The 25,891-nt window shown below is 40.3% G+C and overlaps 2 protein-coding genes across 4 annotated transcripts; one reads left to right on the top strand and one right to left on the bottom strand.

The window, feature by feature from the left end:
* Nucleotides 1–2,321: 2,321 nt before the first annotated feature.
* On the bottom strand, nt 2,322–6,858 carry RPL9 (ribosomal protein L9). The gene is made up of 8 exons (XM_032853169.1): nt 6,815–6,858; nt 6,316–6,362; nt 6,114–6,229; nt 5,446–5,541; nt 4,126–4,258; nt 2,996–3,076; nt 2,658–2,772; nt 2,322–2,415 (listed from the first exon to the last, which is right to left on the bottom strand). The coding sequence occupies exons 2-7, from the start codon at nt 6,359–6,361 to the stop codon at nt 2,666–2,668; spliced, it is 579 nt and encodes a 192-aa protein (XP_032709060.1). The 5' UTR covers nt 6,362; nt 6,815–6,858; the 3' UTR covers nt 2,322–2,415; nt 2,658–2,665.
* A 96-nt stretch (nt 6,859–6,954) lies between these two features.
* On the top strand, nt 6,955–21,941 carry LIAS (lipoic acid synthetase). 3 transcript variants are annotated; one of them, XM_032853135.1, is made up of 11 exons: nt 6,958–7,107; nt 8,212–8,384; nt 9,303–9,396; nt 10,565–10,645; nt 12,701–12,857; nt 12,944–13,001; nt 14,930–15,058; nt 16,699–16,844; nt 18,174–18,244; nt 19,012–19,123; nt 21,699–21,941. In XM_032853135.1, exons 1-11 carry the CDS (start codon nt 7,063–7,065, stop codon nt 21,752–21,754), a joined length of 1,122 nt encoding a protein of 373 aa, XP_032709026.1. In that variant the 5' UTR covers nt 6,958–7,062; the 3' UTR covers nt 21,755–21,941. The 3 variants fall into 3 exon arrangements, with proteins under 3 accessions (XP_032709036.1, XP_032709046.1, XP_032709026.1); XM_032853155.1 differs by lacking the exons at nt 9,303–9,396; nt 12,701–12,857; nt 12,944–13,001 and having other exon boundaries at nt 6,956–7,107; XM_032853145.1 differs by lacking the exons at nt 12,701–12,857; nt 16,699–16,844; nt 18,174–18,244; nt 19,012–19,123; nt 21,699–21,941 and having other exon boundaries at nt 6,955–7,107.
* The last annotated feature ends 3,950 nt before the right edge of the window (nt 21,942–25,891 follow it).

The raw sequence follows: 25,891 nt of genomic DNA, 5'->3' as shown, positions 1-25,891 counted from the left end.
TCATTTATACTAACAATCTGGTCAATTTTAAGAATCATAAAATATGAATGGGTCTGGTGTATAATTGGATTCTGCCCAATACTGCTTCTGTCCATCTTCCCAAACTGTGCATCCTGGATAACTTTCTTTGGAGTATGTTTTCTCACTATAAAATGTGGGTATCTAAACCTCCGAGTTGAGAAAATAACACACAAGTGCTTATTATCCACTGTAGACACAGAAGACATGGAATTCTTCCCAGGGGAAACTAGATTTTTCCTTACCACATCCAATTTAAGTGAAAAGCACCCCTTAGCTACAACCAGTTTCCAATAGTTACCCCGTGAAGTCTTAGCCATCATGTCAATCCACTTTGCTGTGAGAAATTACACTTACTCCCACAGCTGCTACCACGGCCCACACACTGACATTCTCAATTTTAACACCCTCTGTAATACTAACATTTGGAAACTTCCTCAACCCTCAAAATCAGTTTTGAAATCCTCAATGCCTTCCAAAACACTTTCCAGCCCCACTGGTATTACAGTTTTTATACTTTAATCTCCCTGGCACTCTAAGTACCATTCACTCAGCAAATAGCTATATACCAGACCATTACTGTTCCAGGTACTTGGAATATCCTAGTGAGAAAAGATCCATCCTCACAGTTTACATTCTAACAAGAAAAAAAGCACACAATCAATACACAACAAAGTGAAGGATATTACATTCTAAATGCTATGGACAAAAACAAGTGAAGCAGAGGTTAAGGGTGTATATGGTAGGACAGCAGTGAGGGGTGAACACAATGGATAGGCAGATCAAGGCAGGCTTCACCGAAAATGTTTAACAGACCTCAAGGTTAAGTTGCCACTCCAGAGGGAAAGAACTAAAGGTTTTAAGGCAGTGGTACTGAGAAAAGCAAGGTCATCAGCCAGTCTATCAGGTTAAGAGGGAGTGGAGTTTGAGAAAAGCACTCTGGTTACTGCTGAAAACAGATGACAACAAAGCCGACCAGTTAAAGAGCTATTATACTAACCCAAGCCAAAATGTAGTTTATTTTCTATGTTATGAAAAATTTCAAAACTTAAAAGTAGGCACAGTGAATCCTCATAGTTTCAACAAGTTATCAATTTATAGGTAATAAATAGCACTTAGAGCCCCACCAGTGCCTTCCCTAACCCCACTTCAAATATTTCAAAGCACACTATAGTTATTTCACTTCTATTTCTTAAAAACTTACCAAAGATTAACTCCTTAAAATATCTAGTTGGCTCATTTAAAATCAAGATCGCAGTAAGATCCATTATGTTCCCAACAGTTGCTTCTTTTTTTCTTCAAGATCAATAAAGCGAGAGGGCACAAGTAGGAAACAGGCAGAGAGAAGCTCCCCGCTGAGCAGGGAGTCCAATATGGGGCTCAATCCCAGACCCTGAGATTATGACCTGAGCCCTAAGGCAGATGCCTAATTGACTGAGCCCCCCCAGGTAGCCCCCCTCTTCTTCTTAATATAAATCCTTAAAACATACCTTACTTTGAAGGCAGAGCCTACACTTCTCCAATGGATTTCATGTATAGTGTTTAAGAGAAATCAAAGTTTAGTGTTTTGCCTGAGAAATCAGAAGGCTGGAGTTTTCATCAAATGAGATAGGAAAACTGGAGAAGGTGAGGGCAACCAGTATGGTAACACATTTCAAGTGTGACACATAGAATTAAGATTTTGGAAGGGTTATGTTTCTAAATATATCTATGACTAGCATGTGGGAGTAATGGCTGAGGTTGGGTAGAGTGTGAAGACTGAGAGCATCTTAGACATATTTATCACACACAAATTAACCCTATCACTTTGTTCCCCCCCCCCACTTTACCCACAAGTTAAGGGTATACGGGCAAGTGGCTCAAGCACACTTACCTCACAAATATTCAAAATTTATGCCTCTGCAAAATTAGATACCTTCAGGAACTCCCCCACAAGTTCTACATCCAATGATGAAGTCACATGCTGTTGCCTGTCACTGGTACTATATTCCTCTTGCCTGAAATGCCCTTGATATTCCTTCAAAAAACTAAAAGCCAATTCTCCCACAAAGTTTTACTAGAAAAAACTCCCATTTTATTCCTTGTTACTATTCTCAGCACACTACAATTTACTTCTGAATGATTTACCTGCCAAATAGTTGGGAAGGCTTATTGGTTTAAGAAAAAGTCCCAGAGACGCCTAGGTGGCCCAGCCTACTGCTCCCTCTCCTGTCCCTCCCCCGTCCACTCACGCTCTCTTGCACGGTGTCCCTCAAATAATTAAAATCTTAAAAAAAAAAAAAAAAAGGAAAGAAAAAGAAAAAGCCACAAATCAGTATAGCTTTTATTGCATCTTTAAAATATCACAAATAAGTCTGAAAAATCATCCGGCTTCTCGCTGTTTCTGCAGATGGACAACTGTAAGAAGGAATAAAAAGATCTATCAATTTCCATCAATACCCTCCAAAACTAAGTTCTACTCTCAATAACCTAAAACATCATTTAGATCACTAGTAAAAATGTCACTTTTCTTATTCTGCCATCTACTGTATTCCAGAATGTAACTCACCTTCTGCCATTACAACTCCAGTTTCAGACTCTTAGTAAATTACGACCTCTAAAAATCAGTAAGGAAACTTACAGACACTGCAAGAACCTACCTCAGATCTTATTCATCAGCCTGCTGAACTGTTCCTTTTTCAGAAACATAGATACCATCCAAAAATTTTCTGATATCCTTGTTTTTAACAGTTGTGGCTTGCTGAATCAAAGCAGCTATTAACAGTAAAAAAGATAAGGAAATTACATTACCAGCCAAATTCATCTTAAAATAAAAGCATTTTATTATATGCCATACTTAAAACCTATTATCTTTGGGGTACTTTTTACTCAATTTCACAAATGAAAAAGCTCACCCAATGAGCAGAATACCATGTATTCAACTACAAGACTTAAACAAAATTCTATAGGCATAATTAGGCATACTAAACAAACAAACCTGAGTTTGATACAAGTTCAATGTCATTTCCTTCAAGAATTAACTCATCTTTTTGGGCTTGAGATACAGAACAAGCAACACCTAAAAAGGGGAGAAAGCATTCACACAAGGGTAAACATAAAATCAAATCTGTACAATACTTAATTTAAAAACATTTAAAGTAGCAACTTAGTCCATTTATAATTTTACACAACAAATGACACTTGTTGAGATTCTGCTTTTATAGGACCTGACTTAATCTGGGCAAAATCTTGTTTGTGTTCCTGCTTGAATGAATCTTTTCCAGAGTAGTTAGGCTTTCAGGGATTCAGTCAAGGAGTGTGAGAAGACAGTATTCAATTTAACTGTCCACAGCTTTGTCATCAAGTCTTATTCCTACTGTATAGATTTGGTACCTCTTGAGTTTTTTTTTTTTTAATATAAAGGTTCCCATTAAATGCTGTTGACCAAAGCTAATACCACAAAGTATTTTTGTAAACTCATTAAATGGTACTAAGAATTCCTTCTTCCTACCCCAATGGAATCAAGAAGCATCAAGAGAGCACTAAGCTTTAAAATTTTCTAATGTTGGGGCACCTGGCTGGCTTAGCCAGTGGAGCATACATTTCTTGATCTTGGGGTTCTGTGGAGATTACTTAAAAATATATTTTTAAAAAATACGCACGTACAATTTTCTAATGTCTAAATTTAAAATATTTTTAATGCTTCTGTGTTTATTATGTATCAAGCAAGAATGTTCCAAGTATATTTTAATTTTAATTCATCTAGACAGGAGATGTTCCCAATTTTGGATGAGTAAAATGAGCTAGAAGTAGATGATTTGCCCAAAGCTGATAGAACTGAGATTTGAACCTAGGCAGTCTATGCTATTAACCACTATTCAAGTTTTTTTTTTTTTAGGATTTCAGTTTGCAAAGAGAATTAAACATAGCTAACACCCCCTGAAACTAACGTATAAGCCTTTAAGAATCACAATCAGTATGAATACAATACAAAACCTTAACACCAAGAGTTATTACATACATAATCAAAATGGACAATTCTGAAATAAATATGGATTTATAGCCAGCCCCAAACAGCAGTCTTCACAGGTAAACATTTCAGAACCATATCTGAACGTAGGTACATACCTGGCCTCATCCGAACCCTGCGGATATATTTTTCACCCAAGAAATTTCGGATTTCAACAAGAGAACCATTCTCCTGAATAACAACGTTGATGGGGAAGTGAGCATACACAGACCTCATCTTGTATCGGAAGCCCTATTAAGAAAACAAACTATTAGCAAAGCTGACAATTTGAAAGACAAATCCAGTTTTTAAATTTTGTAGGGTGCTTACATTATTTGTAGTTTAAAAATGAAACAGTCCTCACATAGCACTCATTGTCAAGATTTTGTAACAGTGGTCACCTGTACCAAATCTTCCAAATTGTATACATGCTTCTGACTTTCTTCAATAGACTCTAAAGTTCTTTAAGGAAGCATTTATTTTACTACCTCCTATGACCACAGTAAACAAAGCTTTTAAAAATGAGAACCCCAGGGGCGCCTGGGTGGCTCAGTGGGTTAAAGCCTCTGTCTTTGGCTCAGGTCATGATCTCAGGGTCCTGGGATCCAGCTCCGCATCGGGCTCTCTGCTCAGCAAGGAGTCTGCTTCCCCCACCCCTCTGCCTGCCTCTCTGCCTGCTTGTGATCTCTGTCAAATAAATACATAAAATCTTAAAAAAAAAAAAAAAAAAGAGAGAGAGAGAGAACCCCAAAGCCCTTTATCTTGGGCACTAGACTAACATTTACTGAGTTACTAAGGAATACCAGTATACCAGATGACAACTCAGACAGGCCCTCTGCCCTCGAGGAACTTAGCCTGGTAGCAAGAGTGAATAGTGGAAACATGACCCAATTGGCTTATAATGGAGCTGAAGGGTGCCATTATGAGGCACATTCTGAAAGGACTGAGTTTTAATGTGAAGAAAAACATTTCAGCAAAGACAGCAAAATGAACTTTATCTTAAAGGCTTGGGGGAGAGGGAGTTGTAAAGAGAATAATGACAACAAATACACTTTTAGTCAAGTAGACAGGGACTGCTGAAAGGAGATCCAGCTTCTTCTGCCCCTTCGAGAGGCGCCTGTGGAGACCGGCATGCCAACAAGAAATCAAAGCCTATCTATCCTATGTGCTACAAAACAAAAACAAAACCACCACCACACATCCTACCAAAAAAACCGCCATTAGCCTACTATCAACACCATCTGGTGTTCAGTCACATTTATCACTTAATCCTCAAGACACACAGATGCCGATTCTACACTGCCAAGATCACCTTTCCCCAAATACCGCCGTAAACTGCAGGCAGAGTCTATGTTCCGCAGCAGACACTCAGGCTGCATGCACGCGTGACAGCGGAGAAGCCTCCCCTCCGGAAAGGAGGCAGTCTGACGTCTGCTTACCAGTGTAACGCCCTTGATCATGTTCTGCACGTGACTGCAGATGGTGCGAACCGTAGCCAGCTCTTTTCTGTTCCCCCACCATTTGTCAACTCGGAGCTGTAACAGAACAAACACTTGGTATGATTCGTTCCCATAATACGGATGCTTGACAGAAAAACCCACTTACTCAGAGAATTAGTCTGGATTCGAGCTTTAGCCCTCATTAAAGCTATGACGTCTGAAGCCCTCCGTTACTAGCTTTTTGGCTACTAGACGTCCCGAAACACATTTCACAAGGGAATGCCAACCCAGAAATACTCATTTTTCAAGTTGCATCCTACTTCGCTCCTAGAAAACTAAAGTATCAGGCTTCCGAGACCTGCCTGGTCCCTAAGATTCCTACGGAACCAGCACGAGGACCCACTGGTGACAGTATTAAGAACCTGATGCTAACGACGACTGCGGTACTAACACTGAGCTTTAGAACCAGAACTCGCTCTCCCGACCTCACTGAAGCAGTCCCGCCAACACTAGCCACACCAACCCACACCCGATTTCAAGCTAAACAAGGAATCTCGATTCGGTAATCCCGACAGCCACCAAATCCGCTGTTACTACATCACTCCCTTCCACAGCAGCCACGGATGGGTCGGAAGAGGAAACAAAACACGACACGAGCCGCATCTCACCCTCTTCTTTTTCTTTCCGAGAAGACTGAGTTCTACGTTGATGTGATTGAAGTCCCTTCGCAGGGTTCCTCGGGGGCCCTTCACGATCACCGTGCGTCCCTTCAGGGTGATGTCGACTGAAAGAGAGCATCTGTGAGGCCTCGGAACCAGGTACAAAGCAGGCAGTAAAGACTAAGAGGAGCACAAACATCAGGTCTCATACCATTCTCCGGGATGTCGACCGTCTGATTGCTGAGAATGGTCTTCATCCTGAAACACAAACCCCTGGGGTTACGAGGCCGGCGCGGGGCCTGTCTGCGGCCACACCACCCCGCACGGAGCTCCGCTCCCCGCGGAGACCCGCAAGCACAACCCCCGGGGCGGACACAGGACGACCCCACCCGGAGAACGACCCCCGCCGAGTCCTGGCCAGGAAAAGGAGGCTGCTGGGCAGGGACTATGAGCACAGCGGGCGAACTCCCGTTCGGCGCACCCCTAGCAGTCTCATTACGGCGGCGCCAGCCCGGCAAGGCTGAGGGGTGGGGGCAGGCCCACAAGCCCAATACAGTTCTCGAATCCCAAGGCCGCCAGATCCATATGGCACTCGCCGCGCCGGGAAACGACCCACACAGAGGATCCGAGCGCCAGACCCGCGCCCCGGGCTTTCCCCGAGCCGATGCCTTCAGATTCCCAAAACTCACAAAGTTCCGAGACAACCTCACCTCGCAGTAGATGCGGCAAAGAGAAAGCGTTTTTCGTCATCACGTTCTTGTAACCTGTATGGGCCCTGCGTATGACGTCATGAGCGCGCGACCCTACCAGGCTAAAGCAGCCAATCGCGGAGCAGCTCAAATCCCGCTGGGTCTGTGGTGGCTCAGGTTCTTCGTCATAAACCGAGCGACGGTGTGTTGGTCTGTCTTTCCCAGGAATTAGTGATCCCTCGACCCTCCTAGGAAAAAAAAAGAGAGGGATGTCTCTACGCTGCGGGGGCGCCGCCTGCTCCGTGGGGCCCCGGGTGAGCGGCGGGGCGAGCAGGGTGCGGGCCCGGGGTGGAGGGGCTCCCATCTCTTTAGAGCGTCCAATAATAAGGCCAGCAGTTATTAGCGTTTACTTGAGCTAGATGCTGTTCTAAAATTTTTCATGTAGTATCTCATTTAATTCTCCCGACATGATCGTGTAGAGTCTCTGGTATTGGTTTGTAGGTCTCTCTGGCAGGCGATGATCACCCCCCCCCCCCAGGCCAACCCGCCCCGCGTATCAGAGTGATCTGAGCCCTGTATTATTCGTTGGAGCATTATAGGAGCACGGCGTTGAGCACGCCAAATTCCTACTTTGTGTTCGGGTCTGTCTTTGTACTAGACACCGGTCTGGGCAGTGAGAACAAAAGCCTGTGTTCTGCCTTTAGAGGCAGAGTGATCCAATGCAGTAGCAATACCTCAGCACCCCAACAGGCATTCTTTTTTAATTGTTGAAGGTTCTCTTCCGTTGCATGTACTGACTCGTGAATTTTAGTGTTTTGGCTATCTTGTACACGTTCGTGTTCAGATCTAGAAGCCAGTGTTTTCTTATGGTCAACAAATGGACTACCGTGTTCAAACATAGAATGTAATCTAAAAAATTAAAACATTAGGTTTGGTTTCCCTCCTTCCAGTTCTTTAAAACCAACTGAGCGTTACCTCTACATTTTAACACTATGCCTATCCAAAGCCCAGATAGGAGAGACTTAATGCAAATTTCCTTTCATACGTCCTTGACTCGACTCAAGAGTGGAAAATTCAGAGCTGTGGCATCTCCAGTTATTGCAGTTTAAACTTTATGAAAGACAGACTTTTAGTAGTTAAGTGGGTTACATGAAAGTGTGACATGTTAGCCGGGTCCAAAGGTTTCCAAATCTGTTGTATCTCTAGCAGTATACTGTTAGCTCCCATTCTCTTTTAGGTTTCCTTTGCTCTTAAGACTTAAATCCTAGATTCTGAGCTCCTACACAAAGCTTTTAAATTGTTCGACATAATTTCTGTATCATTTCTCTGGTTTTACCCTCTCTTTTAGGTATTAAAGTAGGTTCAAACTAAGTTACTTCAAATTTCACTAAAAACACGTCCTAATGAACTCTCTTTAGATATTTGGAAGATACTTATGCAGTCCAGTCAGAGCAGTAAGTTCCTTGCCAGATAAAAAAAAGGAATTCTTACAAAATGGACCAGACCTTCAAGATTTTTTATCTGGTGATCTTGTGGACAAGAGCAAGTGGGATGAATATAAAGGAGACTTAAAACGCCAGAAGGGAGAAAGGTAATTGAAATTTTTAGATAAATTCCTTCATTGTGCATTATATTCACATATAACCAAGCCCTAGCTTATAATTTAAATCAGTCTTGGCAAATTTAGCTAAAAATCATTAGAAGTGATACAGACATAGAACAGGTAAATAGCTAAAATTGTTGGAATCCTCTTCTCTGTGCTTTTTGATAGTTGTTCTTCAATCTTCCTAGGACTTAGCCATCCTATTGTGCATTCAGCATAAAATTTCTGCATAGAGCAAACATTATCACCTTGCTACTAGTCAATTAGATCTTGATGAAATTTTCATTGTTACTGCGTATTGATGATCTAACTTGTTGCTTCTATGTACATATGTCCTATGGATACCTTGTCTTAATTCAAAAGAATGGTGAGGGAATTTCACACAGAGGGCAGATTGTTTTGGGAGAGACCCTTACCCAACAACTTCTAGTCCACGAGTGGATATAAGTCAAGGGGAACCTGAGGAAACCTATTCTTCTCTCCAAATTTTAGATTTTTTTTTTCATTAATAACCATCATAAATCTGGAATGCAGAGCAGAAAGTACACTTGGGGGATCTCTCCTTTCTCTGACCAAATATAGAACTTTTTGTCAATATTATTCACTGGGGAATGTGATGTTCAGAAGCTTCCTCATTCTTTCATTAGGATGGTTTTACTCTGTGACTTTGCAGAAGGTAGACATGAGCATATTGCTCTGTTAGACACAATTATGAGTGTGTTCTGAAGTGGTTTGAACGAGTCTAAATGTGATTCTCTGTTCTTACTCTTCTGGCAGAAATTAGAAGCGTTAGTCCAGGATTATGGGGCAAAAAAATCCAACTCTGCAGTAAGAATTGTTATAGAGCAAAGTTGCGTGATTTGGGAACATATTTGTTAATGGATAGTTACATTTGGCCTTCCTCAGGTTAAGACTACCTCCGTGGCTAAAGACAGAGATTCCCATGGGGAAAAATTACAATAAACTGAAAAATACATTGCGGAATTTGAATCTCCATACAGTAAGTTTCAGAGTGTTAAATGTCCGTCTTAACTGAAAGTCATAGTGTTTCTGCATATGTGTTCCTTAAACTTTAATAAAGTGCATATCAAAAACAGCAAGGAAAGTGAATAAAGATATTTAGGGATGCATTATTATCAGGAATGGAAATATATTTAAAAATGATTTTCCCCTAGGGCACCTGGCTGTCTCAGTCAGTAGAGCATGCAACTTTTGATCTTGAAGTTGTGAGTTCAAACCCCATGTTGGGTGTAGAGATTACTTTAAAATAAAATTTAAAAAAATGTTTAAGGACGCCTGGGTGGCTCAGTTGGTTAAGTGTCTGCCTTCAGCCCACGTCATGATTCCAGGGTCCTGGGATGGAGTCCAGCATTGGCATCAGCCTTGCTCAGCAGGGAGCCTGCTTATCCCTCTGCCTGCTGCTCCCCCTGCTTCTGTGCATGCTCTTTCTCTGTCCCTCTCTCTCTGACAAATAAATAAAATCTTAAAAAAATTTTTTTAAAGTCATTTTCCTTGCAAAAAGAAACAAAAATTAATTGTATTTCTTAATTTCAGATTTAATAATACAAAAAAAAAGATTCTTTCCCCGCAATTTAGGAAATGAGGGGGGTTTGTGTATATTTTATATTACAAATTAAATACGCACTTACTGGAAAAAATATAATGTTAAATGTGAAGCATCATGTATGCCATCATGTATGCCATCCCAAATGTTAACTACACCACTTTGATTTTTTAGCATATTTCCATCCAGACCTTCTTTGCACTTGTGAAATATATACATTCATGTTTGTTTGTTTGTTTTAAGTTTTATTTATTTATTTGACAGAGACACAGCGAGAGAGGGAATACAAGCAGGGGGAGTGAGAGAGGGAGAAGCAGGCCCCCCACCAAGCAGGGAGCCCGATATGGGACTCGATCCCATGACGCCACCCAAAGGCAGAGGCCCAACCCACTGAGCCACCCAGGTGCCCCACATTCATGTTGTTTTTGATTTAAAAATGGGATCCTAATATATATACAGTTTGGCAGTTTAATAACATTTTTGAATAGTGAATTTCTTCATAAATACATTGTAAAGAATGGACAGTTTAAAATGCCTGATCACTAATTTGCTTAGTTGGTTAATATTTCCAACTTGATTGTATTCCATTCCTTATTATTCCCAGGTGTGTGAGGAAGCTCGATGTCCCAACATTGGAGAGTGTTGGGGAGGTGGAGAATATGCGACTGCCACAGCCACAATCATGGTAAGAACAACCGCGGACTCAAAAGTTTTAGTCTAGAAACCGAAAGGAATATTTTATGTCTTTCTCCTCAAAATGTGCGTTCTGAGTCTCTGACCAGATTTTTTGTTACATGTGAATTTATGAGAAATATGAAGGAAAAAAGTCTGATAGAATAATCTAGGCTGATGTGCTCTCATCCTTCTCTGAATAAATCTGTTATTGATTTTTCCATGTATCTGACAGTTAATCACATGCTGCCTTGAGATATCTCCTCTATTAATTTTGAGAAATGTTATTCATGATTACTTAACTTTCCCCCCCTAAACCATAATAAGCATTTATTTTTCTCTCTCATGACCTTTCAGTTGCCTGGGGTACAGCTGATCTCAACTGGGCTAAAACTGGACTGCAGGAAGTAGGCTGAGGTCTCAGGGTTCAGGTCTGCTCCACAGAGCTTTATTTTCCTTAGATCAGCAGGTCTATACACCAAATTCTTCATCATGAAGAATGGAAAGAGCACCAGAGGGCAAGCCAACCATCCAGGCACATTTGAGGCATCTGCTTGGCCATGGCTGCTATCATTCTGTTGGCCAAAGCAAATCACATGGCCAACCTGAACAGCAGGAGAGATAGAGACATAAGCTCCTCCCCCAGGAGGCGGGCCCTGCGAGTTAAATGACAAAGAGTGAGATATGTAGTCTTAATACGGTGGAGTCAGAATTAATACCAACTGTGCACTCTATCATGTTTATCCAGAGAGGTTTAGAGATTGAGATACTGGAGTTAAATCTAAATTGGGTACAGCTGAAAGTTCATACTTGTCTGGGAAAGTCTGAGTTGTACATGAGGAGCAGGAGGCTATCCACCTGAGGAACCAAGGATTCTTATGAAACAGAGCTGACCGTGGAGCTTATCCAAGTTACAAAACCCAAGTTCTTGAAGGAAGGAATGATTTTGAACACTCCATGATGGGAATCTCTGGTTTCATCCCTTGCCTGGCCCTTTCCCACTGACTCATGACTGGTTTTTAGGAAGAGTTCATTGTTTCAATAAATCCCTATGGGATAGTGGAACCATAGCTATGAGTCCCAGCCCCCAAGGGGAGGGGTTAAACATAAAGAGGAGCTTTCAAATCTCAGCTCCAAATCTCAGCCCATCATTCTCAGCTTTGAAACTCCAGTGGCCCCAGAAGATCTGCAACGGCTGTGCTTAGCCCGGGGCAGACATGGTAGTGACCTGTAGCAGCAGAAGCAGCGTCCTGTAGAGTAACCCAAAGGAAGCAGATTATATGTATTTAATAAGAAGGAGCTGTGCCTTCTGTTTAACTCTCACAGAGGCCTACATGTTGCTGTGTTAATTGAGTATTTCCTTTAAAATCATTTTTGTTAATATTAAATAGGTACAAAAGAATCTTTATACACTATATGAGGTTTTATTACTTTTTTTTAAAGATTATTTATTTATTTGTTTGACAAAGAGAGAGAGGGGAAAGCAGGCTCCGGGCTGAGCAGAGAGCCCAATGCAGGGCTCAATCCCGGGACCCTGAGATCATGACCTGAGTCCAAGGCAGAGGCTTAACCCACTGAGCCACCCAGGCGCCCCACTATATGAGGTTTTAAAGAGTAACAGTGTAATCGACAGCCTGATACCTCCAGTTTGAGGGTGGGACATTAACATTATCTTTGAAGCCCCCTGTATAGCCTTTCCTGATCCCATCACCTTTTTTTTTCCCTTTAACAGTTGTTTTTTCAGGAGCCTCCATACCCAGCTTGGAGCTCAACATGGGGCTTGAATTCTTGACCCTGAGATCTATACCTGAGCTGAGATGCTTAACCAGCTGAGCCACCCAGGCGCCCCTCCTTTTAACAGTTTTTAATTCTGAACTCATTTCCTTTTCTTTCCAGTTTTGTTATATGTATTTGTATTCCTCAACAAATTCCTTAATTTGAATGTTTCAAATTTCGTATAAGCGGAATCAAACTATATGCATTTTTTGGTAACTCACTTTATTCTCTCAGCATATGCTCTTTTGGGTCATCCATCTTTGTGTTTTAAATTTTAACATTTCTGTTCTAGCTGATGGGTGACACATGTACAAGAGGTTGCAGATTTTGTTCTGTTAAAACTGCAAGAAATCCTCCTCCGCTGGATGCCAGGGAGCCCTACAACACTGCAAAGGCAATTGCAGAGTGGGGTCTGGATTATGTTGTCTTGACGTCTGTGGATCGAGATGGTTAGTGGGTCATCATTGCCTCTTCCAGAAATTGGCCCTTAGTAACTTGTGACATCATCTTGAGCAGTGGACTCTTTTGTTTCTAGATTTGCCTGATGGAGGAGCTGAGCATTTTGCGAAGACTGTAGCATACTTAAAGGAAAGGTACTCATTTTTTTTTTGCATTTGTTTGTGTAATTTGAGGACTTTTCTTTAGCCCATCTGAATTCAGTTTCTTTAAGGTGTTTACCTTAAAGTAGAGGTCATTATCCTTTTAGGGGATTATAAACCCTTCTGATCACCTCCTGGAAATTACATGGTCTTTTCTCCAGAAAAAGTCCGTCCAAACATACAAATACATATTTGCATAAAATTTTAGGGATTCAGCAGCACAGACTTACGGACCTTTAGGCCATAGAACCTGTCCATCATGTTTGAGTGGCAGTTTTAACTTGGAGTAATTTTTATAAGATGGATAAATCTGCAGACTTCCCAGCACTAATAGTGAATAAATCATCATCTAGAAGCATATAGAAGGAGATAATCTCCCACATTGTTAAAGTATGCAATACTTGATATAGATTGTATCCATATTCATATGCCCTGGGAAATTTACCCATGATCCACATTTTATTAATATTTAATCCCATCTATTTAAAAAGCACTAAAGAAGGAGTTACGCTTGCTTCCTACAGCATAGTGCTAGTTGAGCACCTGGCACTTAGTAAATGTTTTTTTGGGTTTGTTTTTTTTTTTTTAAAGATTTTATTTATTTGACAGAGAGAGATCACAAGTAGAGAGAGAGAGGAAGGAGCAGGCTCCCCGCCTAGCAGAGAGCCCGATGTGGGACTCGATCCCCTGAGATCATGACCTGAGCTGAAGGCAGAGGCTTAACCCACTGAGCCACCCAGGGAGCCCCTAGTAAATGTTTTTTAATGATCCCCCAGTGTTTTCTGGGTTTTTTTAAATAGTTTACTTTAAAAAAGTTCTGCTTACAACCCACTAAACTGATATCACAAACTACTGATGAGTCTGAGCTTTACAAGTAAAAAAACAGTGAGTTATAAGCTGTGTTCTTTCAACATCTCTTATCTATGAAAGGGTATGTATGTGGTCCTTTCTACATCTCTTCTCTCAGGAAAAAGCTCCAGAAATTTTGCCATTGGGTTTGTGAAAAAATTTATCAGCTGTCCTAGTCATTTCTACTGCTGTCAAAGGGAACAGCACTATGACCTAGTTCACATTTTAACGCTTGAATGCATAGATGTAGCCAGAATATAAATAAGAAGATTAATGTTTAACTTGTATTTCATTTAAGCAAACTCATGACTCAGCAGCTCAGAAAATCGTTTTTAAAACCCACAGCACTTGTGAAATATTTGCCTGAGGAAAAGAAGATGACACTATATGATGAATTTTTAAAGAAACCAGAGTTAAAGCAATCGAATACTATTTGCATTCACATAAGAAATGTCCCAATTAAATATTAAAAAAAAAAAAAAAAGGGCGTCTGGGTGGCTCAGTTGGTTAAGCGAATGCCTTCGGCTCAGGTCATAATCCTGGAGTCCCGGGATTGAGTCCCGCATAGGGCTCCCAGCTCCACAGGGAGTCTGCTTCTCCCTCTGACCTTCTCCTTGCTCACGCTCTCTCTCACTGTCTCTCTCTCTCTCTCAAATAAATAAATAAAATATTAAAAAAAAAAAAAGGAATGTCCCAATTTACTTTCCAAAGAATAAAAAGATACTTTATATTTCATGTTGTAATGTTTACATTTTAATTGTTTTGAGCAACATTATTATCTTAATACCTGCTTAATGAAGTATATGTCTATTAATCTCAAAATTTATTCTGATCACTATTTGCAGCAGATCTGTTTTAACCACTGTGTACATAATATTTGATGTTCAGGATTTTTTTTTTCATGTAATGGTTTATATATGAACGTTTGGATGTTCATGCTTTCCTTGGCAGGATTCTAAAGATTACTGTGTTGAAACCGATACCAAATGATTACTGGTAATTACTGTTTTGAGCAATAGCCTTGTCAATTCTTTGCCTCAGTTTGATGCTTTTATTTTTTTTTTCCCCCATAGGAATCCAAAAATTCTTGTGGAATGTCTCACCCCTGATTTCAGAGGAGATCTAAAAGCAATAGAAAAAGTTGTTCTGTCAGGGTTGGATGTGTATGCACATAATATAGAAACAGTTCCAGAATTACAGAGGTGATTTCATGTACAAAGCAACACTGGCAAGTTTGGAGGGCAAGAATCTGCTCTATTTTCTCACTTTTTTCAGGGGAGGACTTTCTATTTGACTTTTAAAAAATGAGCTCTTTTTTTTCTTAACAAAAGCAATATATATGTATTATAGGAAAATCAGAAAATTTTCTGAAAATCAGAAAATAGCCAACAAAAACAGCCTAAGTATCAAGCGTAATATTTCCACCCAGCAATATCAATTACTGTAACCTAAGTGTGTGTATTTATACGCACATGTGTATGTTTTGGTGCAGACACACATCATGAGCGTCTTTTCCTTTTTTTAAATAGTATCATACTGCAAGTGCCAATGAGTTCTTTTTTTCAAAGAATAGTTTTCAAAAATAAGAAAAAATAATACAAGAGCAACTACTCTGATTGTAATTCTAAAAAGAAAAGACTTAAAAAACACATTTGGCACTAAAATATGCAGTAAGTGATAAAAAAGGAACACTGTTCTCATTCAGATGTATTTTCAATCTCCTTAAAAGTAGGTACTGTTCTTTCTAATAATGTTAATAATTAGGAAAATTTATAAATCGTTATGCCACATTAATGACCATATTCATATTTCAAAAATAAAATTAACTTTCAGGCAAAATTAATGTTTATTTAATTTTAGTAAAGTATATTTGACAGCTTAGTAGCTGCTACACATTATCTGTATTATAGAACTTGAAAAAGTATGGTAAACAATAATCAGCATTTCCACTAAATCATAAACATTAGGGAACATGACAAAGTCAATGGAGAAATACTTTCTAGAGTAATTGTGTTTGGTGTTGTCGGTTTTGTGGTTATTTTTAAATTCACAAATTGGTTTCCTTTCTTCCTGTGAACTGGTCTCTGATTAAAAATAACAGCAAGTCAGTTACACAAAATAAAGGTGCATTAGGATTCAAACAAATACTGGATTAACATCAGCTCATCAGCAACTGTCCTTTCGGCCTTCTCACCAGTTAAAATATGGTGGCTTGGTGGCTGTTGAAGTCTAACACACAGCCTGTTCCAGCCCTGTCATTTCTCATGATACTACCACCAGTGGGTGCCAATTTCCTTGGTTTCACTTAAGAAACATTATCCTTTCCAGTGAAAATTCCAGAATCATGCATTTTTACCCAAGAGGTGTCAGTGTCATATACTCACCAGCAGAGGGCAGCTTGGTCTTTAGAAAAGAACTGAACATAAAAGTTGCAGACCTCTGAAATGTGGATTCATGTTAAACAGTTTTTCCTTTGTCCAGTATTAAGATCTTCTTACTTCTACTCTTTTTCTCTTCTTTCTTGACTATCCCTTACACTCATTTTCCGCTTCGAATTTGGGTTTCTCAATGAGTAATTCATAAACTGAATTACTTCTGTTCTAGTTTTCTCTGCCCCAGGCTTGAAAGGCCTTAAAAGTGGACAGAACTTGGGGCCCAGTGAAGCCTGATTTTCTTTACAAAAGTAACAGCTAGATATTTGTTCACAAATGTTGGTATTGAACCACATGGTGTAATTTAATGTCCAGAATGTCCTTTCCTGGTCTTTCAGATGGCTTGCATAACTATGTACTTAGTTGAATTTGTGGTTATTCTTGCTGACAACAGCTCTGCTGTTTTCAAGGAAAGTTCGTGATCCCCGGGCCAATTTCAACCAGTCTCTGAACGTACTGAAACATGCCAAAGAGGTTCGGTCCAATGTGATTTCTAAAACATCTATAATGTTGGGTTTAGGTGAAAATGATGAGCAAGTATATGCAACACTGAAAGGTAAAAAAAACTGAAAAACGAAAACTCTTTTTCATTCGATTTGAGTAATAGCAGGAACCCCATTTTGAAGGCCGTGTTACATTTCCTCCATAGTGTCAACGAAAGTGCCAGTAAGAACAAAGTGCAGGATATGATTATAACAGCAGCATAAAAGGGAAAGGAAGTATGTTTTTTTTTCTTTTTAAGATTTTATGTATTTACTTGAGGGAGAGGGAGAGCACAGAGGGAGGATAAAAGGGAGAAGCAGACTCGCTGCTGAGCAGAGAGCCCAATGTGGGGATCCCAGGACCCAGAGAGCATGACCTGAGCCAAAGGCAGATGCTTAACCGACTGAGCCACCCAGGCACCCAGAAGTATGTTTTCTTAGAACATTATGGAAGGATACGCAGAAATCTCAGGACATGAAATTTGTACCTCATTTTATTCTGCACCCTTTAATCAAGTGAAAATAAGATTTTATCCACATGTCTTACGTAGTCATTGCCTAGTTGTAAGAGCCAGCCAGGTACCAGGAGCTTTCACAGGCACTGACGAGATGAGTAAGATGAAGCCAGGCCTTTGAGGAAGAGCTGACTGGTAACATTGTCACATAATCTTAGTCTCATAAACCCATATCCTTTGTGATTCTCGGGCTTTGTAAATTGCAAAAAAAAAAAAACCAACAAAACAGCCTGTTACTTACGTGAGGATCCTTTGCCTACTTGCAGTTACTTACTGGTTCTAAGAGTAACAAGTGTGAATAGTAATGAAAAGTTCCTCTTTACTAGAGTAAAACTGCAGTTTTACTAGAAAGATTCTGATATGTGAAAGGTCAAATCACATCCCCCAGAGCATATCTTGCACAGTTAGTAAAACTGCATATAGCAGGTCTGGTCTATAATACAGGTGATCTCAGGCCTTTCATATACTGTTCCCTTCTTTTCTGCCTAACAGACTCTTGCTCCAAACCCCTTCACCCATATTTGAGCATTTATTGCATAGTGTTAGAGTACCTTGTCCTTCTTTCTGTCAGTCCCTCATGAGTATCTTTCTCATTCCTATGTTTTCAATCCTTTTCATAGTCCCTGGCTCTTTTGAATGGATAGATACAGTCTTACTCCCCAACATCTGACCCTAGATCTCAGGGTTCAGAGTTTGAATCCCACTTTGGGTATAGAGGTTACTTAAAAAAAAATCTTGGGGTGCCTGGCTGGTCCAATCTATGGAGCATGCAACTCGACCTCAGTATTGTAAGTTCATACCCCCTTTTGGGTGTAGAGATTACTTAAAAATAAAATATTTTTTTTAACTTAAAAATCTGCTAACGTAATGTGTGCCTTTTTTCTGTAGCACTTCGGGAAGCCGATGTGGACTGTTTAACCTTAGGACAATATATGCAGCCAACAAAACGCCACCTTAAGGTATTGCCATCTTGAGTTGCCGAACGTTCGCCGGCAGTTTGAACTAAACCTTTGTCATCCATAGGTACAACTGAGAAGCTGCTGACTTTCTAGTGTACTGTTCCATGTATATTTCCAAGTCCCATTCCCATTTGTCGGCATAAAGCCAGCAGATAATACTGGCACATTTTTGCTGCCCTGAAAATTGTGTGACTTAAGTGAATGTACAGAAAAAGAATTAAATAGTTGGGAAATTCCATTCATTCACACATGGTCATCTCGTGATTCATTTTAGAGTTATGTGAGAGCCAGAGGTGAAGTAAACATGAAGAGCCTGTCTTCTTGTTATTGAACATTCATTCATTCAGGAAACTTTTGTCGAGTAGTGACCGTGTGCCAGACACAGGGCTGAGCACAAGAGACAGGACAAGACAAGGAAGTCTGGTGCTCAAGAACCCAATAGGTGTGATTAATTCTTGATTATACCTGTTAGTCCATGAAGGGGGAATACAGATATATAGTCTCTGTAGGTGATCTCATCTTTTTCAACTTTCAGAACAGCTAATGTACTACGAAATTGATGTTTTCCCTCTGTCATCAAGTGCTGATAGAGAGGCCTAGTAACCAGTAGGCAGGTCATCTGTGAGGAAGGAGAGGCGAGAGCCTCTGGGCAACTGGATAAATTATGAAGTGAAAACCATCCTGAATGCATGAGCGTAGATTTTCTACAGAATCACAATGCTTTAGGGAAATTCTAAAATCTCTCTGAATGAATTCTCTAAATGTAGGTTGAAGAGTACATTACTCCTGAAAAGTTCAAATACTGGGAAAAAGTAGGAAATGAACTTGGATTTCATTATACTGCTAGTGGCCCTCTGGTGCGTTCTTCATATAAAGCAGGTAAGTTACACTGAGGGGGATAGTTTTATTCAGACCATAAGTTTCCACGTTAAAATTATAATAGCTGTGCTTGCCTTTTGAAGGAAAAATTGTTTTTTGGAACATCCTTAGGAACTTTGCTCCATAGAGGACATGTTAAGGAAAAATTTCTCTTAAACCTGTTTTTTTTCCTTAAATAAAGAGTCCCCTCCCCTTTTCTAGCTCAGCCACTGTGATGAAAACAAGAGTAATCAGCTTATTCTGTGTGTGGCTTTTAATAGTAGGTTATTCAGAAGTCACAGATACCAGTGAAATATATAACACGGTTTTCTGAAAAATGTATATTCATTTGACAGCCATGCCAGCTGCATCTCTAAATAAACTCCTAATTTCAGACATTTTAAATCCTGGAAAGTATTGGTTTGACAGCATTGCTACATACCCATTAATATCTTTATGGTTTTCTCTCAGAGGCAATAGGAAAAAATTTTAAGATTCTTTTCCATATAGAAATTTTGACTCTTTTTACTAGCCACTAGAAATTACAAAGTGTAACTTCACTTTGTAATTCCAGCTCTTATTGTAATTAGTAGCTTGAGCTGACTTACGAAAAGAAAAGCCTTTTCCAAGGGTTAAAAAGTCATGTGATCGTGGCCATCAAAAAGTCTATGAGAACATATCTGAAGCCCGAATTTAATCCAAAAAATGTTTAAAATGTTTTCCCTATCAGTTGGACTTCACAATTATAATTATAATTACAATTATTATAATTATAATAATTCGGTTATTTTTTTGGGTAGGTCTAAACTACGTGATTACCGTAAATGATCTTTTAGATGATTGTGTTACATATTGGGCTTAAATCACAGATATAAGGGCGCCTGGGTGGCTCAGTGGGTTAAGGCCTCTGCTTTCGGCTCAGGTCATGATCTCAGGGTCCTGGGATCGAGCCCCGCATCTGGCTTTCTGCTCAGCAGGGAGCCTGCTTCCCCCGCTCTCTCTCTGCCTGAACCTCTGACTACTTGTGATCTCTGTCTATCAAATAAATAAATAAAATCTTTCAAAACAATCACAGATATATTTAAATTAAGCACACATTCTTTTGATAAAAACTAATGTTCATGTATGAGTGATACTCAGTGTGCTCCTGTAAAGAAATTCAAGACATTTCAATGAACTAACCACGGCTTATCCTACTTATAAAACCCAAGACTTTGAATCAACACTGACTCACAGGATGTGGGGACTTTAGAAGCCAATAAAGTGATTTATTCTTCAAGCAAGAATTCTGCCAGCAAGCTAAAAACCTTTGTAAAGGATAGAACTAACATCAGCTTCCGGAGTGGTTAGAGTAAAGTAAAATCATTTGAAAGGGGTTTTTATTTCTTTTTTTTAAGGAAAATTTTTAACATTTATAAGAAAGTAAATTATGAACTTTTTAGAGTTACCAATAAAAGATCAAATTCTACTAGGTAGAGCATTAGACTCAGCTGATGGGCTAGGGTCTGATAATGTTGGTTCTACTCCTGCCAGATCTAGGTAAGTTCTGGAGGAGCGTGGCTAACTCTTCACTACTTGGCTGGGTTGTGAACCTTGGGATTCTTGGCAATTGGGTACAGATACGCTCAATGCAGTTATACTTGGATATTAAGATGACAAAGCAAAGTTCATCAGACTCCTCATAAAACCAGGCCTGCGGTGCTGGGCTCTGCCAATAAGCACTGAGCCGTGCTGGAAGAGTGAGACACTAAATGGAACCCTAATGACCTGAGAAGAGAATGTGCCCTCTCTAAGCAGCCGTCTTAATGCACAGGCACAACCGAGGGGGTGGGGAGCAGGCCCGCTGTAAATGAAGAGCTCTTGCCTCCCTAGAGGGGGATAAGCTAACGGGATTCCATCAGATGAGTTGGCTCAACTGCAATGAGGCCTGTTTTATAAACATCAGATCCAGGCTAATAACGTAGCAGAATTGCTCTCTGAAATGAATCGTGCCAACAGCAATTGCTTTGTCAGAGACAAGGAATAGATAGTACACGTAGAGTGGAATAAATGTTCAAAAGCAGACCCACAGACATAATAGGGTCACCTTTACAATATTGAGGTACTAGAAAGAATAACAGAGACTGTAGTGATAAAAAAAAATTTTTGTAAGCAATGGGGGTAGAGTTTACTTTAAAAAAGAGAGTGAGAGAGATAAAGCAGGGCTTTTGGGTGCCTCAGTCATTGGGCATCTGCCTTCTGCTCAGATCATGATCCCAGGGTCCAGGATCAAGCCCCACATCGGGCTTCCTGCCCAGCGGGAAGGCTGCTTCTCCCACTCTCACTCCCCCTGCTTGTGTTCCCTCTCTCGCTGTGTCTCTGTAAAATAAGTAAATAAAATCTTAAAAAAAAAAAAAAGATAAAGCTAATGGGGTGCCTGGCTGGCTCAGTTGGTGGAGTGTGCGCCTCTTGATCTCAGGGTCACGAGTTCAAGCCCCATGTTGGGCGTAGAGCTTAACATTTAAAAATAATTGATTAAAAAGAAGGGAAACACGGAAGTATAATTCTGAAATTTACATTAAATTGATATTAATGTGTTTTCATTTTTCCTAAATAGGTGAATTTTTCCTGAAAAATCTTGTGGCTAAAAGAAAAAAGTCCTCTCAAGTATAACAAGACCTTCAAGATCATAGGAATTATTAATATCTGATTCCAGTTGGTAAGAGAAGTGGTACCAGAATGCCTGACTTCAGTGGATATACCTCAGTCTCATTGTTTTAAGAAACACATTGAGGGGCGCCTGGGTGGCTCAGTCATTAAGTGTCTGCCTTCGGCCCAGGTTATGATCCCAGGGTCCTGGGATGGAGCCCCACATCGGGCTCCCAGCTTGGTGGGAAGCCTACTTCTCCCTCTCCCACTCCCCCTGCTGTGTTCCCTCTCTCGCTGTGTCTCTCTCTGTGAAATAAGTAAAATCTTTAAAAAGGGAAAAAAAAAAAAGTCGATAGCTGTGCATATTTAATTAAATAATTCACTTGTCTTTTAGTCTGTCTTCTTTGCTCTATTAACAATTGCTTGCTGTGATATAATCATAAAATACCTTTTTAAGAGTTTTACTGTTGGGGCGCCTGGGTGGCTCAGTGGGTTAAAGCCTCTGCTTTCGGCTCAGGTCATGATCCCAGAGTCCTGGGATCGAGCCCCGTATCGGGCTCTCTGCTCAGCAGGGAGCCTGCTTCTTCCTCTCTCTCTGCCTGCCTCTCTGCCTGCTTGTGATCTCTCTGTCAAATAAATAAATAAAATCTTTAAAAAAAAAAAAAAGAGTTTTACTGTTAACAGTATAATTTAAAAATACATGAAAAACTTCCAGAGAAGTTCCAAGCCTGCTACCTGTACATCATCATCACATTTCACTTGTGAAAAATGACACACTGTGATGCAACTGCACAGATTGAGGCTCCTTACGGTTGGTGTATGTCCTTTACTGAACACCGCAACAGCGCTGGGATAATTTAGGAAGGCTTTAGAGTTTGCATGTCGTTTCTTCACATTGGGATGACTGCTTCAGACCTGCAAAATAGTTTCACATTAGTTACTTGGTTAGGACCTTTGGGAAACCAAGATCATGATGGTATCGAAGACAGAGAACTATAACCTGAGAAAAAGGGTATTAACCCTCATCTTCCAGTAGTTTGCTACATGCACGTGCACTATCCCGTTGATTCCTTCTGTTTTTCGCCCCACTCTGGTGAGGTGGTTGCATACGATGGTAAGGACCTGAAGGGGAATTTTCTTTCCTAGGTACTAGAACTCCATCTTTAGACTCTAAATCCTGTTTTTGCTACTACATTTTTGCAAAGGAAGTTTTTAAACAGCTAAATTGTAAAATATGTAACATGGATGGCCAATTCTATTTTTGAATTTTTAAATGGGCAAACTAATATTTTTTTTATAAAAGTAACGCATAACTTTGAGCACGAGTTACATTTTCATTTAACCCAGGGGGAGCCATATATGCTTTGCCTTAGTTTCTTTATAGACCCCAGTAAATTTTGCTGTGTAAAATTAACCCAACTTGAAACATCTCTGGCAACTGCCTCCTTAAAATCTGTTACTTCACTTGCCATTTGCGATGACGTGGATGGAACTAGAGGCTATTATGCTTAGCGAAATAAGTCAATCAGAGAAAGACCATTATATGATCTCCCTGATAGGAGGAAGTAGAGAGGCAATGCGGGGGGTTTGGGGGGGAGGAAAAGAATAAATGAAACAAGATGGGAGGGAGACAAACCATAAGTGATTCTTAGTCTCACAAAACAAACTGAGGGTTGCCTGGGGTGGGGGGTCGGGAGAGGGTGGTGGGGTTATGGACATTGGGGAGGGTATGTGCTATGGTGAGTGCTGTGAAGTGTGTAAACTGGCGATTCACAGACCTGTACTCCTGGGGCTAATAATACATTATATGTTAATAAAAAAATAAAAATTATGTTAAAAAATAAATAAGTAAAAATAAATCTGTTATTTCAGAGACACCTATTTGCTCAGTCAGTGGAGCATATGACTTGATCTCAGGGTTTCGGGTTCCAGCCCCCATACTTGATGTAGAGACTGCTTAAAACTTTAAAGTTATTAAATATCTTTTTTTCACAGGAAAAACGGATTACTTTTCAGATTCTGATTCTATGAGGTAATCTGGATATTTCCTAATTTTGCACAATGTAGATGCATGGTAATGAAATATTTTAGCAGAATAATTTTGTCTCAGGGTGCCTGAGTAGCTCAGTTGGTTAAGCGTCTGCCTTTGACTCAGGTCATGATCCCAGGGTCCTGGGATTGAGTCCCAGGTTGGGTTTGCTGCTCAGTGGGGAGTCTCCCTCTACCCTCCCCCCTGTTTGTAATATCTCCCTCCCACGGTCTCTCTCTCTCAAATAAAATCTTAAAAAACAACAACAACAAAAAATAGCAACAACAACAAAACAAAGTGGAGTCACAAACTGTAGCTTCTGGATTTGTTATTTCTTCACTCCTTATTCCATAACTGGCCATTATGCTGTGACTAGACTATGTGACCGAATTCCTGGGTCTTGCTGGACATTTGATTGTGCTTAACGTGTGTAAAGATACACTCCCTTGTACAACTATACAAGAATGGACAGGCCTGAATCTTAAAAAGCCAGGGCAGAGCTTTGACCGTCCTGAACAGTGATCCATTAATAAGCACGCTTGAATGCACAGACATGACAGGAGGTCTATATAAAAATTCTTGATTGAGCAGGAAAGTGAATGCATCAGTGGTCTCCAATATATTAAAATTTGGTACATGCCCATTTCAGTATGATCTTTTTCTTTCTGTAGAAAGCACAAATGGCATTTTTAAGAATATGAAAGTGATCAATGCACATAATTTTTAAGATATCAAGTAATACAGGAGTCCCATGGGGCGCCTGGGTGGCTCAGTGGGTTGGACCTCTGCCTTCAGCTCCGGTCATGATCCCAGGATCCTGGGATCGAGCCCCACGTCAGGCTTTCTGCTTGGCAGAGAGCCTGCTTCCCCCTCCCCCTCTGCCTGCCTCTCTGCCTACTTGTGAGATCTCTCTCTCTCTCTGTCAAATAAATAAAATAAAATAAATCTTAAAAAAAAAAAAATACAGGGCGCCTGGGTGGCTCAGTGGGTTAAGCCGCTGCCTTCGGCTCAGGTCATGATCTCGGGGTCCTAGGATCGAGTCCCGCATGGGGTTCTCTGCTCAGCAGGGAGCCTGATTCCCTTTCTCTCTCTCTGCCTGCCTCTCTGCCTCCTTGTGATCTCTACCTGTCAAATAAATAAATAAATAAAATCTTTAAAAAAAAAAAAAATACAGGAGTCCCAGCCCCTTTTCCAACCACTGAATCTGCCGACCCTGAAAACCACTTCCTGTTTGGTGAGATAATAAGTATATGTATTAGTGAAACTAGTTTTGGGGTGCCTGGGTGGCTCAGTCAGTTAAACATATGCCTTCTGCTCAGGTCACAATCCCAAGGTTCTGGGATTGAGTCCCACATCCGGCTCCTTGCTTGGTAGAGAGACTGCTTCTCCCTCTGGCTGCTGCTTCCCCTACTTGTGCTCTCTCATTCTCTCTCTCTTTCTCTCTGAGAAATAAATAGTCTTTTTTAAAAAAAATGAAACCAGTTTGAATAGGAGTATCTCCTACTTGAAGCTGAAGGCATCTAACTTCAGAGGTATTATCAATATTATTACATTAACAAACATGAACACCAGTGACTTTGCAGAAAAGTGGGAATAACATCCCAAAGAAGGATTCAGAATGTAAGAAGAGCAAAGTAGCAGGAGCAGCCATGACAGGGGTGTGAGAACATGCCCTTCTTTCCCCTGAGTTTCCAGCCACACATGCCTTCACCTACATTTGTGCTAATAAAATACCATTTTAATCCATTTTACGTTGGGCTTCCAGGAAAATTTCCTCTGACAATGATTCCCTTGCTAAAATTTGGACCACTGCATTTTCACTTTCTTTTTTTATCTTTTAAGACTTTGTTTATTTTAGAGACAGCGAAAGCAATCACAGAGGGAGAGGGATCACAGAGGCAGAAGGAGAAGCAATCTCGTCGCTTAGCGGAGACCCTGATGCAGGGCTCGATCCCAGGACCCTGAGATCACGACAGGAGCCAGAGGCAGATGCTTAAACAACTGAGACACCCAGGCGCCCCCATTTTCACTTTCAAAAGTTTGATGATTCCTTTTTTTTTCTTCTTTTTTAAAATACCATCCTGTTCTTGTTTCCTAGCTGCAAGTTCTATTTTTCTCTCTGAGGATAATTA

This window comes from Lontra canadensis, unplaced genomic scaffold (assembly GCF_010015895.1).
Source record: "Lontra canadensis isolate GAN:19392208 unplaced genomic scaffold, GSC_riverotter_1.0 scaffold1, whole genome shotgun sequence".
Classification (NCBI taxonomy): Eukaryota; Metazoa; Chordata; class Mammalia; order Carnivora; family Mustelidae; genus Lontra; species Lontra canadensis.
Note: the sequence above shows the minus strand (reverse complement) of the source record. Positions and strands in the feature narration are given on the sequence as shown.